This window comes from Xiphophorus hellerii, chromosome 3, assembly GCF_003331165.1.
Source record: "Xiphophorus hellerii strain 12219 chromosome 3, Xiphophorus_hellerii-4.1, whole genome shotgun sequence".
In the NCBI taxonomy this organism is placed as follows: Eukaryota; Metazoa; Chordata; class Actinopteri; order Cyprinodontiformes; family Poeciliidae; genus Xiphophorus; species Xiphophorus hellerii.
Window position 1 is genome coordinate 8,813,126 of NC_045674.1, and position 19,673 is coordinate 8,832,798.

General features: G+C 34.6%; 1 protein-coding gene across 1 annotated transcript in view; it reads left to right on the forward strand.

Moving 5' to 3' along the window:
* grik3 (glutamate ionotropic receptor kainate type subunit 3) overlaps positions 1-19,673 on the forward strand; it is a 120,164-nt gene that overhangs the window by 93,376 nt on the left and 7,115 nt on the right. The window contains exons 11-15 of the mRNA XM_032558977.1: positions 3,414-3,637; positions 8,940-9,058; positions 15,429-15,646; positions 18,493-18,718; positions 18,991-19,241. Coding sequence (XP_032414868.1) covers positions 3,414-3,637; positions 8,940-9,058; positions 15,429-15,646; positions 18,493-18,718; positions 18,991-19,241 — 1,038 coding nt within the window. The remainder of the gene's footprint in view (positions 1-3,413; positions 3,638-8,939; positions 9,059-15,428; positions 15,647-18,492; positions 18,719-18,990; positions 19,242-19,673) is intronic.

Consider the following 19,673-nt stretch of genomic DNA (forward strand, 5'->3'; position numbering starts at 1 on the left):
CCTCCAACTTCTTTGTATGCTTCAATACTGCAAGACCAGAATCCCCACAAACATCTTTTAAAACACATTTTCGGGTCATCCAGCCATCACCCCTATTTAACCTCACGAAAAAAATAAATAAATCGACTGGAATATCGACTTTTTTTTACCATATACCAGAATGTCCAAATAAAGGTGCAATAAAGACAGTAGAAGTATGCAGCAGGACTGATGATAAAATGTTATTGTTTATTGTCAGAGCACTTGTCAATCTATTCTCTTAAAATGTAAAGAATAAGCCACACCTAAAAACCTAAAAATATATGGCCGTTCACCTAAACTCATAGACAGGTCAAACAATGAATCAGAGAAGCAGCCAACTGGCCACAAATATAGCATGAAAAAACCCAGAACCCCACAAGAAATCACATTATTAATTTGTCAAAAGTCATACAGGGCACACAGAAAACATCTGGGAAATGTGCTCTTTTCAAATTAGGCAAGAATTGAAGGTTTCGGTTTGTATGTATGACAAAACAACAACCGCCTTGAACACATCTGTAGCATTGTAAGACATGATGTTGTAGGAATGTTGATCTTTAGCAGGGATGGGGAAGCTGGTCAGAGCTGATGGGAAGATGAGTGCAGTTAAATGCAAAGCATAATTGAAATTGTGTCTCAATTTGGACTTAAGAAAAATATAACATTTATTTAATTCTGCGTGCTTATGTAACACAACAGAAGGAGAACATGCATGCCTGATAAAAAGCATTGTGGGTAATATTTAATTACTGCATGCTGAGAGCGGCCAGAATATATAGCTCTAGCTTACAGTGCTATGTATTAGTGCCTCTTGAGAATATGTTGATCATGTTAGTGTTAATAAATGTTCTCAAGGTTGTTATCAGGTGAGAAGGTCTGCAGGGACAGCAATGTTAAGCCTACCATCTGCAAACCCAGATAACACTGCACCATGTGGCACATACTAGGACATTGTGTGTGTAGTGCTTGCGCCCGGTTTGTGTGCAGAAGCAGAAAGCAGAACAAGGACATGCTGCATGTATATTAACCCACCGTAGGGATCTTTGGAATAGCATGCTGGCTGATCTTATGGCTGAGTGGCAGGTTGGTTCAAAGCAGCAGTTGGCAGCAGAGAATACAGTGAACAGGATGTGATATGCGAATTTGAATAGTTTAGGAGAAACAGCGAATACGCGGCAGGATTCTCTGGTTTTTCTGTCTTTTTATCAACTGTGTGTTTAACCACCATGGTGCAGACCACAGGAGCACATAATTCAAGGTGCCACATGTGAAGTGAAAATGTTTAATTTCTGACCTGCTTTTACGGGTACACAGAGTGTAGATCTAGGCCAAGAGTTGTGTAAAACAACAGAGTTTAATTCTGACTAAGTTCAATGTTAAGGATAATATATGACAGAGGAAGACAAAAGAATTTCTATTCAGTGCTCAACTGCAACAACCTATAAACATAAATTATTGTGTAACAAAGCCCATCGAAAAAACACAGCTTTTACACATTCTTAATTTTTCTCTATACTTGATTTAAATCTGTTTTTGAATAAGCCTTATTTTCACAAAATAGATAAAACATAAAAAAACCTATCATTTCTATGTGTTGAAAATGCAGTTCTGTGAACTGTTGTATATTCAAGCCCTGTTACTCTTGCACTGCTCAACATGGAGGAATTAAAGAAAGCCTTCCTTTGTGGGTTGTGTCGTTTCTTGGAAGGGAAAAGGGTATCCGAGCGTGAACCAAGCAGCTGGTTTCATTAACCTCCTGCCCAGCCATCATGTAGGGGGAGAGGATGGTGGTGGTTCTCGGGTTGCACAGCGTACGTGGGTGGTTGGGGCATGGATATTGAGACCATTTAAATTTGCAGTCCACGCATACTTCTATAATGGGTGGCGACCGCAACTTAACCTGCTATGCCATGCGTGTCTCAACTATGTGTTGTTCTATGTATTCACAAACTCACAGCCTAGCTCTTACACTTTGACATGTTATTCTCTGTATCAGTTTGATTTATTGAAATTATTCACAATGTGCGATCAGGGGCTTCCGACGCAAATTTTATATAAATTCTTTATCAGACACAGTACCTTCCTTAAGTCTCATACCTCCTCAACTGTGACAAATTTTGTCATTACAGTCTCAAAAAATGTGACATGTAATGCTATTCAGCCTCATTGAGTTCATACTTTGTAGAGCCACCTTTTATTGCAATTACTTCACCAAAGCTTGCAATAAAATGAATATATTTTTGCCCTTTCTTCTTTCCAAATTAGCTCAAGCTCAATCAGCTAGGATGAAAAGCATCTGGAAACATAAACTTTCAATCATTCTCAGTGGTGTGAAAACGTTTTTCCCTTCCTGATTTCTTTATTTTATTTTTTTTTTGCCTGATTGTCACATTTCATTGTTTCAGAATATTATTGGTTTTAGTGGGTATTCACTTTTTCAAGCAGAGCCATGCAGGTTTGGATTTATTTTTCCCTTAATAACAAGCATTCACAAAATTAATTTAAAAAATACATTTTATGTTAACTTTTATTGGCTTTGGCTAATATTTAAATTGGTTTGATGTCCTGAAACATCTTTGTTTTTTTTTAAAAAAAAAGGAAATCAGGGAGGGCACATGCATTTTTTCATACCACTGTAGTTTGGGATTTTAGATCTAAGACATTAAAATCTAGATCCTTTGATTTATGTAGTTCACTTATGATTTTACCTGCTTGTTTTCTTGCTAGAAGATAAACCCTTGCCTGTTTCAAATATGGCCACTCACCATTGTTTTAACTACATCCATCTCTACTGCTTCTCTCTCTTTACCAATGAACTTTAGATGTTCTCTTATAAACTTACTACACTTTAAATTTATTTACAACTTTATCCCTGACTTGTCTGATGACTTTCTTAGTGCTCATTATGGCAGTTGTTCCTTAATGTTCTCCAACAAACATATTAGGATAAACACAACTGTTCTCTGAAGGCCTGAGATTAAATTAAACACAGTGGGAGTTTATTAATTAGGTGATTTCTGAAGATTTTGATGCTCCAGATTGTGCTTAGGTATATCAGAGTGAAATTTACTAATTAAATGTACAACATTCTTCAGTTAAAATGAAGAATGTTTAACTGAAGAATGTTAAAGTTAAAGAAGACTGTTCGTCTTTAACTGAAAAAAAAAATTGCAAAGTTGCAATTTTGTGAAATTGCAACTTTTTGTTGCAATTTAAGTGTGAACAATTCTTAATACTTCTGTGAAGTACAATAAATCAAAAGTTGAGATTTTAGTAGTTTGATTAACAAATGAATGTATACATGCAGACTGTTGGCCCAGGATAGCCAAAATTAAAGTGTTGGTCTGAAAAAACAAATCTACAACTAAAACCGTTTTATTTTCCCTTTTCAGAGAGCAGACTTGGCAGTGGCCCCTCTCACCATTACCTATGTGCGTGAAAAAGTCATTGACTTCTCAAAACCCTTCATGAGTATGGGCATCAGCATCCTGTATCGCAGACCCAATGCCACAAACAACGGCTTCTTCTCCTTCCTAAACCCCATGACTCCAGACATCTGGGTGTACATTCTGCTGGCGTACCTGGGTGTTAGCTGTGTTCTTTTTGTCATTGCAAGGTAAGTACAGATGCTTTAAGCTGTTTGTCCTTTCAGTCCTTCATTCCTCTCCTCATGTGGTTTTCAGGAGTCACAGTAATTTGTTATCATTGCGCGTCGAGTTTTGAGAACATGAGTCCAGTCTTTCATACTGTGTTAACTGCTGGGTAGTGATCAAGGCAGTTATGTCTGCATGAGCTCTCTACAGCCCAGCAGTGTGAATATAAAAAAAACCCTTCAAGCATAGTTTTAAAGCCCCATCCGGTAAGTAATTTCTGGTTTCCTACATGATGTCTTTGGGAATCGCAAGGGGCCTTATAAAGACTTTTGAAGAAGAAAAAGAAGAAAAAAAGACAATCTTGTGTAATTATCATATTCAGCAGCATAAAAAAAACATTCACACCTGATGTGAAATTACATCTGAGGAGTTTATTTATAGTTAATCATCCACATTTACATATTTTATAAATAATGAAGTTCAGGTTGTCAGCATATTTTTTTTAGTGGGGGATTATCTGTTTTTTTTGTTTGTTTTGTTTAGTTTTTTTGGTCCTGAATACGATTAATATCCTTTTAGTGTCACTGCCTGCATTTCCTGCTGCTTCTCATGCAAAGTGGTGCTTGAGGAAGTTCTAGAAAACAGGCGCTGGAGGAAGTTCAAGGGCTTGAGAGCAAACAGCTGCACTCCTTCATCCTCATTTGCTTCTGTGAAACTAAACTAATTATGGAGTGGCTTTACATAAGTTTAAAATCATCTTAAATTTTTGCAATCATTCACTAAAGGGTACCCCAGAGAGCTCAATGGCTGTCTGTGCCAGGGAGAAGTAAATTGCCTTAAATATTCTTAAATCTATATAAAAGTTAATGTACAGGATAATTACAGTGTTCTTTCAGACAGAAAGGGGTAATTTTAAAGGGATAATAGAAACTTCAGTGTGTTCTTAACAATATCACACCTAAACTGAACCGTGATAATTATATTGCTGAATATCGTTTTTGTCAAATGTAAAAGTTTCATAATAACATATAAATACTAGAAGAACAGGAGCTTCCTTTCATATGGTATAAAACGTGTGAAAGGCTTAAAATTAATATGTTTTTAGTTGCTGTAAAATAAATTTGCCTTGTATAAAGTATCAAAGTCCAACTTTAAATCTGTACATCATGAAGTAAGGGAAAAAACACCCACTTTAACATTTTTTTGTACCAAAAAAAATCAACAATTCTTCCAAAATACAACAGATTGAGACATCTGTTTTTCAATATATGCTTTACTTTAAGTAACCTCTGTCAGTCATACCACAAAATGAGAAAAGACAAGAGGCCAACCTATTCAAAATAAAGATGATTTGACACTTGTCTGTATCTGTTGTGCAAAGAACAAATAACGGTTTCAAAACAGTTAAAATTTTTATAAACTAGTTTGGAAGATAACCTAAGTTTGTCTTGACACTAGGCACCCTGAGGAGGATGATAACAGTTAAAGAACTGCTGCAAAGAGTGGTATTTTGGGATCACTCTTTATTTTAAGGCTTTTGTATTTAAATATAAATATAAATTCCCTTAAACTTCCATCTTAAATTTCCACCTTAAATTTCCTTTAAGGTGTAACTATAAATTCCATCTTAAAGGGAATTTAAAATTTGCATTAATTATAATTTATGCTCTGTTTATTTGTTACATTGGGATAGTTAATTTAACACAGATATCCCCAGGCAAATACTTTTTTTCTGTTTTGCTATTGCATTTTTTATTTGTAGAGAAGATTTTTGTGTTATAACACATTTCTTCCAACGGGATGTAAAGGTGTTCTGAAAGTGAAGTTGTTTTACTAATCCATTTATTTTCATGTCAGTGGTTTAATCTTTACATTTTATACTTTGTTATGTCAATACAATTCAAATATAAAGTACTATTTTTTGCTACTCCTAAACAGTACCACAATAATATAAAGAGTAAACATAAATTGAACTTTCTGTGCATATTTTGTTCAATATAGTGAAAAAAGACACGGTGCCTCGATATTGCACAAATGGATATCAAAAGATATTTTTCACAAATATATATATATTGCTGTTTAAATTAGGACTATATAAACTGACACTCAGTCTTTGTCCAGAATGATTTGTTGGCCTGCAAGGATTTAACTGAGAAATTGCACAAGAACTCAGAGTGGTTAAATAATTGTACTGCATAACAAAATCTATGCATCTGTTCATTGATAGTCAATTTCCCCTTTTACTTCCTTGGTTCTTTTGTGATCAGAGTATTATTACCTTAATGTGATTAACTGGGTGAAATAAACTTTTCTGCAGTATTAAACAATGTTCTATTAAACAGATCACCAATGGTTTAGGTTAAAGGCAAAATCTCTAATGTGGAGTTGAGATTAATAGTGACTTTGGAATTAAATTCTACATACAACATATATTATAAAAATAGACTAGGACAGAGTTTCTTAAAGAAACAAAATCAAAAAAAAAATGAAACAGTTTTTGATTTATGTGTGTGATTTTGTGTTTTCATACAAACATATTTCTAGATTTCTTCCTCGTTGTGCAGCCTTTAGGACTGTAAGCATGTGATCTGAGGCAAACTAAAGTCTTTGACGGACAATAATCTTTAAAGATACTAGCAGAGAAAACAGAAGTAAGTGCTCCAATTTTACATACAGCCATTTAAACCTTTTATAGGCAGCACTCTTTTTAGAACATACAGTTCTTGCTAATAAATATTTGTCCTCAGTATATGTGCAGGTTTTATGGGCTTATTGATAGTGAGCTCATCCAAATTGCCTCGTAGTCATGGCAATGTGTACAAATTGACCCCCAAAATTCTAACTGGACGGCACTCTACCATTAAGCTATGGCCAAAAATGTCTGAACTATTCTTCCAATATGTCTCAATTCAAGGAATGCACTCAAATCATTTGTGGCCGTTTTAAGGCTTATTCATGTGTCTTTCAGCTACACAGAAGGTCTCTTTGAGTCTCTGTGCCTCTTCACCATCATGTAATTATTTGGCAATGGCTTTCCATTTTAACATTTAAGTAATACAAAATGAGGCTGAAAGGATTGGTCAAAATGGAGACAAGTCAACAGCCAGACGGAGCCTGACTGCAAATGCCACCCAGGTAAAAGATAGCAAAGTAGTAGAATATAACTTAACAGAAAACTTCACCTATGGAGACTTTTTGTTCGTAAAAAATAAAAAACATTTGATTGATTTTTTCTAAATAATTCAATACATATAATGTTAAATATTTTTTTAGCAAATAGATATGACATTTTTAAATGAAATGTTCATAATCAATCTCATTCAGGTCTGTGTGGATACATTCTTAACATACATTAGAGAAAATCCATTTTGGGCATTTTCCCAAAATAAAGACAACAGTATTGAAAGAAAACTTTTGTAATCGGCTAAGCAGTGACGTTTCATTCAGCATCTGATGTCAAAACCAATGTTTACCCTAATGGTATTGCAAAGTTTATGGCAGATAGTAAAGTAAATGGCAAATGGTTTCACATTCTCAAAGATGACATTTAATACCCTGTTTGTGTATCCATGACTCATTGGTCACCTTTAAGCACAAAACATGTTTTAAAAAGGCATAAGGATTACCAAAGGTAATCCTTAAAAACCAGGTCAGAAGAGTTTGAAAGTATTTTGATGTCCTGTTTGATTAGATAAAATAGATATTGCAGCTGTGAAAAGAATTCTGGCCAACGCCTTGGAATGGCAACACAATAATGGAAAATATTCTTGCAAAACAGCTAAAGTTAAAAATAAATGCCAGACAATTATTCAGTCTTTAATGTGGAAAGGTTATAAAATATTTATGGCATACAGTGTGAGCTGTCTGTGTAAACAAACAGCTTGCTAAAATGGGAAATTGGGTAGTATTTAGCCAAAAGCTTTCAGTAGTTTTCTGTTTGGCACATAGAATTACAATAATAAGTAAAATTGTTCGAAGCTCAGGAATTTCTTGCATCAAACTGTTAAACCTTAACAAAGATAAATTATGGCTTTTTGTCACACATACATTTTATTCTCTCAAACTAACTTTAAAGTTAGACAATGATAACATGAGCAAATATGAATGCAGTTTTCCAATGATAATGCCATATTAAGGAGAGAAAGCTATTAAGACTAAACTGTATCTATGTGAAAAAGTAATTGTCTTCTAAATCTGATTGTTCCAACATTGGCAGCCACAGCTACCCTCAAGCTTTTATAGTAATTGGCTCACTATTCTTTACAGAATTGTTCAGCTAGAGGGTTTTAAAAATATGACCAGTATGGTCAGTTTAAATCTAGGCTTTGACTAGACTTGCTGATATGCAATTTGGGTTTGAGGTCACAAACAAATGATTTATAGTTTTCACAATTTCAGAAGTTCTTTTTCAAAATTGTGTGTTGAGATGTAACGGGACATGGAACTTTGACTTTACTCTTCCTGGAATATTTTCCGGAAAGTTTAAAATTCAACAACACGTTTTTTAAAAGAAAATTTGATATGGGCCTTTGTTTTTGTTTTTCCTGTGGTTGTTTTTCATCTCATACATGGATGCCATTTTTGCCCCAATTCTTTCTTTTTGTTGAATCGTGAACATTGACTTTACCTGATGCTCGGTTGTTACTACTGGTAAAAAACATGAAGAAGATGACAGGAAGTAGTAGGAGGATGATAGTTAGTTCCTCTTATGGTTGTCAACTTACAATGTCTTAAATCTGGATTTGTAACCCTTTGCAGGCTGACTTTGTTCTGATCTGTTTTTCTTTAAAAATGTGGTACATTGAGATTATTTAAGATTACATTATGTAATCAGGATTACTTCTAATAGTCAGTCAGTAATCTGGGTGTGGCTTGTGAAATAGTCTTTTCACAAAATGTGGTTAGTCAAAGTTAATTTCCGTTTAACAAGGGGGCAATTACTTTTCACATAGGACTTGTATGAGTTTGCTAGTTTATCTGTTAATCAATCACATTATAATTAAAAAAGAAAAATCCTTTGATTTATTGGGTAGCCTTTGTGACCAAAAAGTAAAGCAAAACAAATACTAACTCTGTTAGAAATATATTTTCCAAAATTTATAGTTAGCACTGTACATCAATTTTTTTTATTCCAATAAGAAGATTGAATCAGCATCTTCAAAATTTTTTTTTTTTTTTTTAACCAAGATAAAAAATTGTAGTGATGTCCACATTATAGATTTTAGTCTGGTTTATTCCAAAATTCTTAAACAGCCCAGTCAGTTCAGTTCTGAGCTGAAATAATTTACAGAAACAGTATTTCAACCTGCTCTTCCTCCACCCCAGGTTTAGCCCGTATGAATGGTACGACGCTCATCCCTGTAATCCTGGGTCGGACGTGGTGGAGAACAACTTCACGCTCCTCAACAGCTTCTGGTTTGGAGTTGGTTCCTTAATGCAACAAGGTATGTCAGCGAACACGGCTGCTTATCTTTTCAAAAACAGTGTAATCATCGCATGACCTCCTCCTCTTCATCATCAGGTCCTAGTTTGTGCCTCTTTAGCTGACAAGCTCCAAGATTTCCTTCACCTGACTGTTTCATAAGACGTTTACCTGTCAGGAACAACTGCAGGGCTCTGTCTCACATGACAGACAAAGGCTGTTGTCACCTAGCTGCTGTTTTAAAAAAAGCAAAGAGTAGGTGCCAGGTACTTGTCAGAGATTGGCAGGTCGGGATGGAAAACATTGTTCCATGTATCTCCCTGTAACACAGTCACTGGCCCTGTTTAAGAGCATCATGTGTTGGGAGAAAAATAATAAAATGAGAAAGAGGTTTGACAAATGCCTTTTGTCAGCTATGCTAGATCTGAGTGGTGTGATGTTTTCAACTCTAGGACTTATACAGAAGTTGACCTAGTGAAAGAAATGTATATGCCTGACTCATAGCTGTGCAATACACAACCAGATATTACAATGATCCTGCAAAACACTGTTTTTGTTCTGTCAGTGCACTTTTATGATACCATTGCTAATCTTATTAACTCCTTTTGCATACTTTGTGCTTTTTAAGCTATTTGAGTCTCACATCATTCAGTTCATTGAGTAGATGTGTGTCACCATGTTTGGTGTTTAGACCTTTTGTACTTTTGTCAATACTCAGATTTCTGTAAAAAATGTATTTTTCCAACATAAAGTGAAGGGGGAAGCTTTCAAACAATTTAAATACCTCATGTTCTTTAAGGGCTAAATGCTAGCTTTCAACTAGCAAATATTTTCAAACTCTAAGCAAGTCCCAAGACATTAGGATTTTAGGAAACAAGTCAGTGTTTGATCTTTATTGTTAAATGACAGTTTGTTTGATAAATATTTCAGTCAAATACTACACTTTTCAACAATGACATTGCCCAATGTAGGATTCAAATGAGCTCCTACCTTCCACATTTTTTGCAAACAAATTTTTACTGGTACCACAACTTAAGCAAAAGTTAACAATTTATTAAACAAAGAAAATATATTGTCTTTAACATTGTTTCCCTTTGACATAACATTAGACGAACTACATGACACATGAAAATACCATCTTCAGCTTTAAAGTCTGTACCGCTTAACACTTATTGATATCAATTTGAACTATCTATACTAAAATGTATTTTTGTTTTTGCAATTTCCTTGTAAAATCTTTTGGCCAATTTGAGCTACTCCTATCCGCTTATACTATTCACTCTTATGATTTGAAGTACTTAACATTGACTCAAGGAGCTGATTGTTCAGAGTATAAAAACAAGGAAGGGAAGTCCTTTCCTTCTCCAAGGTATTCCTTAAAGGGATGAATAAACAGAGGAAGGGCCAGGATTTACATAATGGAGTTAACTGCGGCAAAAAGGACCCAAGTAAGAAAATGTTTAACCTCAGTGTAACAAGACAAATCAAGAAGGTTTAGTTAGGCTCAGTGGATCTTTGGCTGCAAGGATTGCAAACACATTCAGCAATTCATTAAGCACAGAAACTCGGCGGCACTCTTGTGAAACTGCACAGCAGCTCTTCCAATTTGCTGATACTGGCAGAGAAATATGAGAGCAGCAGAGGTACGCTGTGAGAGGCAGAATCAAATCAAAATGAGCTAGTTAGTTGCCTATATTATTAAACTAAACAGGGGAGAATTTTCTATTATAATTCATAATGTGGCGCACACTGATTTCTGTAAATGCCAGAGCTCCACTGTTTCTCATTTTCAGGCATTGACTGAGGCTCCTGCTGTTAATCAACTCTTATTCATAGTTCCCTGATTTATTGTTTTGTTTTTTTTTACTTTGAAACATAAAAGTTCATACAAGGTTATGAATACTGCATATATGCACTTAAAAACAGTTAGCTAATTGGCCAAATAGTCCAAAGGATCTTGCCAATTACTGCATGAATGCATCTAATTTTAAAACTGACACTGTACCTGGCTTTCAGTGACATCGTTTTTGCAACAGCGCCTTGTAACACATGCTGCACAGCGGTATCTGTAGCGAGGTGTATATTTTGTCTGTGTCACATTAACAGACACCCCTTGCTTGTCTGCCAAACACGGTGACAGCAGCTGAGGCGGAAGCCATTTCCTTGACATGTTTAAAATGCAAATGGACGCGTTTGAGGAAACCCGCAAAAAAAAAGAAAAAAACTCTACCAGCCTGTCTGTGGGAGGGAGGTGTCAGAGACAACAAAAAGAACATAAAATATCAGGAGGTGCAAAAGCACTCAGATGCATTCTCGGAGGTCTGGATTTCTCACAACAAACACATATGTGATTATTTTTTACCAATCGGTTTCCTTCTGTAAAATGTTTGAAAGTATGTTTGATCTAAAAAGTTAAATGTAAAAGTAAACATAACAACCTAACAAATTAGTCTGTTAGATTTTGCCTTCAGCATCTTGAAATGGTTAATAGACATTGAACTCAATTTTTCTTAGAAAAACATATACTTGTAGAGAAAAAAAAAATCAATTATTTGTAACTCCAAAGAATGTCTAATATTTCCACAAATATAGGATATTAATTTGTTGCAATCATTTTGCAGACAGTACTTTGCTAGATCTGATATTAATTGGTATAACTCTCACCACATGAGTAATGATACTAAGATTAGTTCAGAAGCTACAGTGGCTTCTGGTATCACACCAAAGAGATCTGAATAAAAAATGCATCCCACACCACTTTTTTTTTTTGTTTTAGTTCATATTTATGCACTACTTTATGTTGGTCTATTGCATAAAATACAAGTAAAGTAAATTAAAGTTTGTGATTTTAACCTGACAAATGTTAATCTCAAAATCAAAAATCAGTAATTCAAGACATTCTGTTTTGGCATATTTGGCTTATGGCAAGGTTTTTGCAATATACTAAAAAACACCAGAAATAACAAAAATTTTTTTGCAAATTTGTACTTTCTGTGTAATAAGACTTTCTTTGACTATACACTGTTAGAGAAAATCATTTCAGCTCAATGGCATGATGCAGAAATTATGTGACTTATAAAGTTCTTTGTTGTGATTTGAGATTCATTTCATTAGATGAAACCCTCTGACACATAATGATATATAATGGTTCCAATTATGAGCTTTTAATCAGGAAAAATACCAACTTTCTCATTTAGCAAAAAGTCACTATTTTCAACACAATTAGGGGTTAGCTTCAAAAAAAAGAATTATTTTTATTATGTTTTTCACTTTTTGTTCTTACTTATTTAAAAAGATATTCTGCTGGAATAAAGTCTTTCAGTATGAAAACAATTCTAAATTAGTGCCTATTCAAATGCTATGGTGATTTATTGATAATTAAAGTATGTCCATGTTAATTGTATATGTTAACATGGACATATTTTAATTAAATAAAACAAACACTATATTATGTGTTTGTTTTTATTTTTTTGTTGCTTAACCATTTAAAAATTAGCACATCAATTTAATGTAGATATATCAAAAATTGTAATAATTCTCTGACCCTACTCAACATATCATTTGGAAACAATAAATGACTCCTGCCATCGCCTTAAAGTAACAAGAACATTTCTAAATATTTCCCTGCTTAATTTTATCCAGTCTCAATCAATTACAAAAAACACAGACTCTGTAAAAACACTAGGAAGTGGCAATTAATGTAATCAAGAATTAATTTTATAATTAATCACATAAAGCTCTACTTACTAATGATTTAATTAGGTAAAAAGAAAAAAACAAACAATATAAACAAAGATGCTAATTGGTAACACTACTCCTGCTCTACAACTACTGAAGTTGGAAGGGAAGTGTATTTTGAATTAGAAACTCAACATTCAAAATATTGTATATGCAGATTTAAAAACAATTGTTTTTTTCTAAAGTTTATGAGGTTTACAGGCTAGAATTCAAACTTATTCTACCTAATGTTAATTTGAGTGGAAAAGTAAAAGAAGGATCAATTCTAAGTTCAGAGCTGACACTAGAGGACAGGAAAACAGAGAGCCTAGAGTAGGTCAGCTGCTGCTACTGTCTTCCTCAAAACCTACTTACATTTCTGGTCAGTGAGATTGTCGGCTTCCCTCCTCTAGGAGCGTTTCTGTCTGCACAGAGGTCACTTGGAGACTTCCAGCTGTCTTGTTCTCAGGTCTCTTGGATATCTTGGAGAATCCCCACTTTGGATTCTGAATCAGGTCATACCCTTGAAGAAAGTCAGTGAGGAACACTGGTATGTCCGAGGAGTGAAGGGAAAATGTACTAGAAATGAAAACAAAAGTTCATACCTAATTAACAAGGGTTTAAATCGTTTGCCCATCAGCATATTCACATATGGTAGGAGGAAACTAGCTAGAATGGAACAAACAAATTGCATGACATTTGCCAAGATGACAACTCTTTCCATGGAGTGACAGTCATTCTAAAATATTGCAATAAAATATTGTCAATTTAATTAGACTTCTCATTGATTTGTTTGGAGCAAAAGAAATAATAATTGTTGGTTTTGGTTCTTTGTGTCTGAGTCTCAGAACACTGAAGCTCACCAGTGAAATAGTTATCAACAAGGTGCCGATCAGTCAATCAGATTAGGATTTTGGACAGCCTAAGTCAGAGGTCCTCAACCTTGGTTTTCAGAGCCCACAGTTAGGTGTTTCCCTGCTGCTGCACACCTGCATTATGGTTGATAAAGAAGCTTCTGCAACAATTAGAGGCATGCAATCTTTTGAATTGAACTCAGCTGTGCTGAGTGGACAACATCTAAAACATGTAGGAAAGGACCAGATTTATTTAGCAAGTCAAGCTAATGTAAAAATTCAGCAATTTAACATACATGATTCCCATCACAATTTTCTTTTCAAGTATAATCCAAACAGTAAAATTTACTTTGAGTAGACAGTGCATTATCTAGTGAGACATATGATCTTTTGACAGCTAATAGTCTGAACAATGGCCTCTGTATGAGAACATTGACTTGGTTTACAAATAATGACCACTTCCTCTGAGAAGTGGTCATTATGGTGACCACTTCTCAGAAGTGGTCAATGGTAGCAAGATACTGTATCTTGCTACCATTTTATTGTTGGCACCATATGACTGATCTGCTTCTTGTATTTATTGGAGTGTTCTGATGCAGTGCCATATATTGCTCCCTGCTGACAACAGTGCTTTATAGTGTGGAATTCAATTGAGTTACCCATGGCTTCACTTCATTTTTAGTGTGACCAGAGAATGCATCTGGATCTTGCCTCTCTGAAGTCATTGTGAATTAAGGGAAGCTTCTATCTTCCCTTGTTTGTAACCATGTAGAGTCTTTGTCAAACCACAAAGGACAAATCCAATCAAATTTGGTGGAAGAGGTTAAAGAGCTGACCAGGCTGCCCGCCTTCTGTGGGCTTGTTACTCTTCAGAATTGCCCTCATAAATCTTCTCAGTAAAGTAACAGAGTGCACAAAGCACAAGGGTATTTTAAAGGTTGTCAGAGATGAGATATAAAGTAACTTTAACACCAGTCAGTGAGCCATTGTAAACATAATACTGCTCAGAAGAGACCCACTCAAAGTCAAGGCTGATGCAGAGCTCTTCTGTCAACATATTATGCCTTCTTTCTATTTTTTTTTTCTTGATGCAGGCTCTGATTAATTGTTCTTATATTTCAGCAATATATATTTTTAGTGGACCCAATGAGGTATAAAAATATATTTTATAGGGTCACAGAAACAGTTTGTGCTTTAAGTCCTTTTAAAGGTGTATTTCAGCAAATTAAAGTAAAATTCAAGCATTAAATAGATTCAAAATTGACATGATTTTAAATTTCCAACACTTGTTTTGATGATTATGGCTCGCAGTTAATGAAAACAAAAAGTTTTGTTTTTCATCAAATTTGAAAACAGAAGATAAAAAGGGGTATTAGAGCATAAATCTTGGCCCACTGAAAAGCATCTCAATGTACTGTACAAAATATACACTTAATACTTGGTCAGGGTTCCTTTTGCATGAATTGCTGCATCTGTGTGGCATGGAGGCAATCAGCCCACTGTATAAAGATATCATAGATATAGCATTCTTTATGTTTTTTGCAGGCATTTATTTACTATATCTATTCTAAAAACAGGAAAGAAATAAATGTTTGTATTTCTATGAATATTTCTGCTCCTAGTTTTAGCTCATATTTTGACTATCTTGCCCTGCTGACTTTAATTTCCATTTACCAACTCGCAGCCCCTTAATGAGAAGCAGTGGCACTGCCAAAAGCATTTTCAAGCTAATTAACAAAAATGCAAGCAGTCATGTTACTCCGTTCATTTAACTCGTTTACAGTATGTTTCTCTCTTTCTCTCTCATGGTGTTGCACACAGGCTCGGAACTGATGCCCAAAGCCCTGTCGACCAGGATAATAGGTGGAATCTGGTGGTTCTTCACTCTCATCATAATATCGTCATATACAGCTAATTTAGCAGCTTTTCTTACCGTGGAGAGGATGGACTCACCGGTGGATTCAGCTGATGACATTGCCAAGCAGACGAAGATCGAGTATGGTGTGGTCAGAGATGGAGCAACAATGGCTTTCTTCAAGGTAGGTAACAAAGCTATACAGAGTAGTACACAATAAGTAGTATAAAATACAGAACTAATATTTTTCTCAGATTCTAGAAATATTCTTTTGTAAGTATACAGTGCAAGATTCTGTATAGTTTACCTTATACAGTATTTAATATGCACATTGGTAGAGACTACTTCTGAACAGCTATGCAGACCATATTCAAGATTTAAAATTTTACTTTTGGAGTATTTTTAATTCTACATATTATACAAAAATATATATTTTTTAAAAATCAATATTTTCTGTTCTATAGTTACAATGTCTTGGAACCAGATACATAAACACTTGTGATCTTTGAATAGCTATATTAAAAATAAAAGTTTTGGGATTATTTCTGCTATTCAAGAATTTTTAGCAATGAACAAGAGAAACAGGTGGCTAATTACACATGGCTCAAGTGTCCTCTGCCTGCTGTTGCCCTTGCAGAGGGGCTTACTGATGCTAATGCAATGAGGCAGAAAAGGCTGATAAATGATGTTGAAACCTGGATGTACAAAAATACTTTTTTTCTGTTGTTTGCTAATGGGTTCTAACCACTAATGTGGATTAGAGAAAAAAATAGAAAGTAAAAAAAATGTTTAGACTTTTTACTCCAGTTCAAAAATCAAAAGGGTAATGATTGAAAAACTCCTGGTGCAAATTCTGTTCAAGAGGTTTTTTAATTGTCAAAAAGTAAATTTCCCATAAAAATAAAAAGTAGAGTAAATACAAGTTACTTATAACTTGTATTAATTAATTAATTACTGATGAAACTTTTGTGGATGTCTTCGAACTCTAGATTTTGTCAAGTTTTGTTCTGTGCATCATGATTTTGGATGATTCTCATTCTCTTTAAAATGAGAACAACAAAATTGAAAATACATATGTCTTGCTGTCATGTGGTCATCTATTTTTTTATATAATGAGATGTATATGGGGAAAAGTAAATGTAAGTGTTTACCAAAATAATATAATAATATACAAAAATAATATTTTAAACTTTTTATTTTAAACTCAGATTTTAAAAGCATCACTCAGTCTTTTTCAATCAAACCAAAGAATCTTGTTGTCTGTGTGATCTGGCAGAGCCTACATAAGATGCATTCGGTGATTAGAAAAAGATCACATTTTTGAGTTTTCAAAAAGGCTGGTCCAGGATCCAAGCTTTTCAAGATTAAAATCAGATTCTGGTCAGCAGCCAATTTGTGGGTCATGTTAGCCTTTTAGGGAGCTCATTAGATGATTAACTCTAGGCAGGAGGACAATAACTTTGGTCATTGTCATAAGAATGTTTCACAAAGAAGTGATCAGAGTTGTGCTCCTGATGCGGAGATCATTTTACTTATCTTGCTTGGTAAACATTTTACATCCAAGCAACCGAACGTAAATATAGACATAGCATCAGAAAACATGATTAAAAGTCATGTCACACAAATGGAACTGAGGCATTATTAAGAACCATTGAATGTTAAAAACCAATTAAAAACAAAGCAGACACTACTTTATATTGTATACTTGATTAACAGTGTGCATGAATAATTTGTGATCTATAGAAGTTCTTCTCACATCTTCAACAAAATTTTTAAATGCCAGTAATAAAACTAATCACCAACTTAGGATTGTTTTAAAGACATTCCAACATTATTGCTTTAAAGGTTAGGGTTTGCAGGACAAATGTAAGAAATGAGATCAAATAATTCATTGCATTAACTTTAGAGCTTTACTGATGGTGGGAGGGGGTTTCCTTGGTAATATGGTAATATTAATTAAACATTTAGCAGCATGAAAAATAAAATGGTAATTAAGTATAGGTTAAAACATATACAAGTGAATCTCAATACACTAGAAAATAATGTATTATAAACCAAAATCATTGTGGATGGCATGACTTATTTTAGAGTTTAAAGACTCTTTGTATATGGACTTAAATAGTGTTACTAACTTCACAAAAGTTTGATTAATTTACTAATTTAATCCCCCATAAAAATGCATCTATGCTGTAAGCTGTTAAAATTTTGTATGAGTAAAAATGTGAGTGACAAAGCAAGAGTCACATCACAATAACATCATTATATTCGTGCTGCACTTTCTTCCTTAAAAGAAGAAACAGAATGTTCTTGCATTACCTCAAATTCTTACAAAAGTGAAAGTTGAAGACTGCTAAAAACATAACAATAAGTGGTTGTATGCCAACTTAAAATATCTCTTCTAAGATCGGCAGGGCTAGACTGCTACTGGATTTAACACCAGGAGCAGATTTCTTATAGGAGCATCTCACACAATTTGAAATGGCTCATAGTTATTAGACAGTAATTATCTTGGATTAGACATGGCATAAATGTGACCTCACAGAAAATTGCATGAAATACCTCATAGACTGATGCAAGACGAATGAAACGGCATTCTATTATTGCTGCTTCAGTAACACTTAAGAGAATAGATGTGTGTGTGAGCTTCAATTCATCGTTCTTTAATCCTGTTATAATGGAGATCTGAAAAGTAATCATTTAAATCTATTTGGTTTTTAACTAAATACACCACTAAGAGCTGTAGAGTAATTACACATACCATTTATATAGTCTCTATGTATTTTTAGCATTCAGAAAATCTCCATCGCTACTGAAGAACAACCCATATTTAATAGTTTATTTTTTTTTACCTTAAACACCTTCGGCTATTGCATTTTAAAAATTGCTTTATTTGAATTTAGCATTCTTATGTTAATATAAACATTGTATGCTTTTCCAGCTACTTCTTCTTTGCCTCCAGCATCGAAGAATGTTAAAACGTAGTTCGGAGATTAATTTACTTTTACAACTTTCTTTGTCCATCCCTCACAGAAATCAAAGGTTTCTACATTTGAAAAGATGTGGGCCTTCATGAGCAGCAGGCCGAGAACGTCTCTGGTGAAGTCTGTGGAAGATGGGGTCCAGAGGGTGCTGAAGTCTGACTATGCACTCATTACAGAGTCCACCACCATTGATTATATCACTAGGAGAAACTGTAACCTAACACAAGTGGGAGGGCTTATTGACAGCAAAGGCTACGGCATCGGCACTCCCCTCGGTAAGACTTATGAATAGCCTTTAAACTATATTGCAGAGCTTCAGTACTATGAAAAATTCAAACCCTTTTCGTAAGTTAATTGTGTTTTTTTCCCCCGAAAGATGAGGGCAAGAGAAATAGCCCTCAGATGCAGTAGCAATGCAGGGTAAAAAAGAAAAATAAATATTAGCTACCCATCAAGACAGTGTACCACAACGTGTTTAAGAACCTTATTATCACAGAGTCCAGCTGGTTTTTCATCCAAAGTTAAATGGACCTTATGTTACTTTCAGGCTCACCATACAGGGACAAAATCAGCATAGCAATCCTCAGCATCTTAGAGGATGGGCTTCTTCACGTTCTGAAGGAGAAGTGGTGGAGCGGAAGCAGCTGCTTGGATGAGGAGCGTCGTGAGACAGGCCCCATGGGGATCCAGAACCTGGGTGGTATATTCATTGTGCTGGCATCTGGTCTGGTGCTGTCTGTCTTTGTGGCAATTGCTGAATTTATCTACAAGCTGAGAAAGACCGCTGAACGTGAACAGGTATATATCTCCACAGATCATGAATTTAAAGAGCTTTTTCATGAATTTATTCTCACTGTGTGGTTTAGAAAGCTGGTCAAAAGCATGATGTCAGCATATTGTAATTGTACTGGGTTTCAACTTATTTTGCCCATATGGGTGCATGTCAATCAATTTGAAAATAATTTAAAAAGTAATTTATTTCAATACTTCCACATATATTTCACATATAACAGTGGATCCAGAATGTTTAATTATAACCCTTATTAAAATGCCATGGTATTGTGACATAGAAATATAATTTTCTTATAGAGAAAGCTTCTAGGCCAAAACAAAACTTTAACTTATGACTACAATTTTGAAAGATGTTTATATTGCCATCTCATAAAGTCATACCTGTACCCATCATGTCCTGGATTGCTTTTCTCTAGTTGGAACTTGGATTTTGTTAAG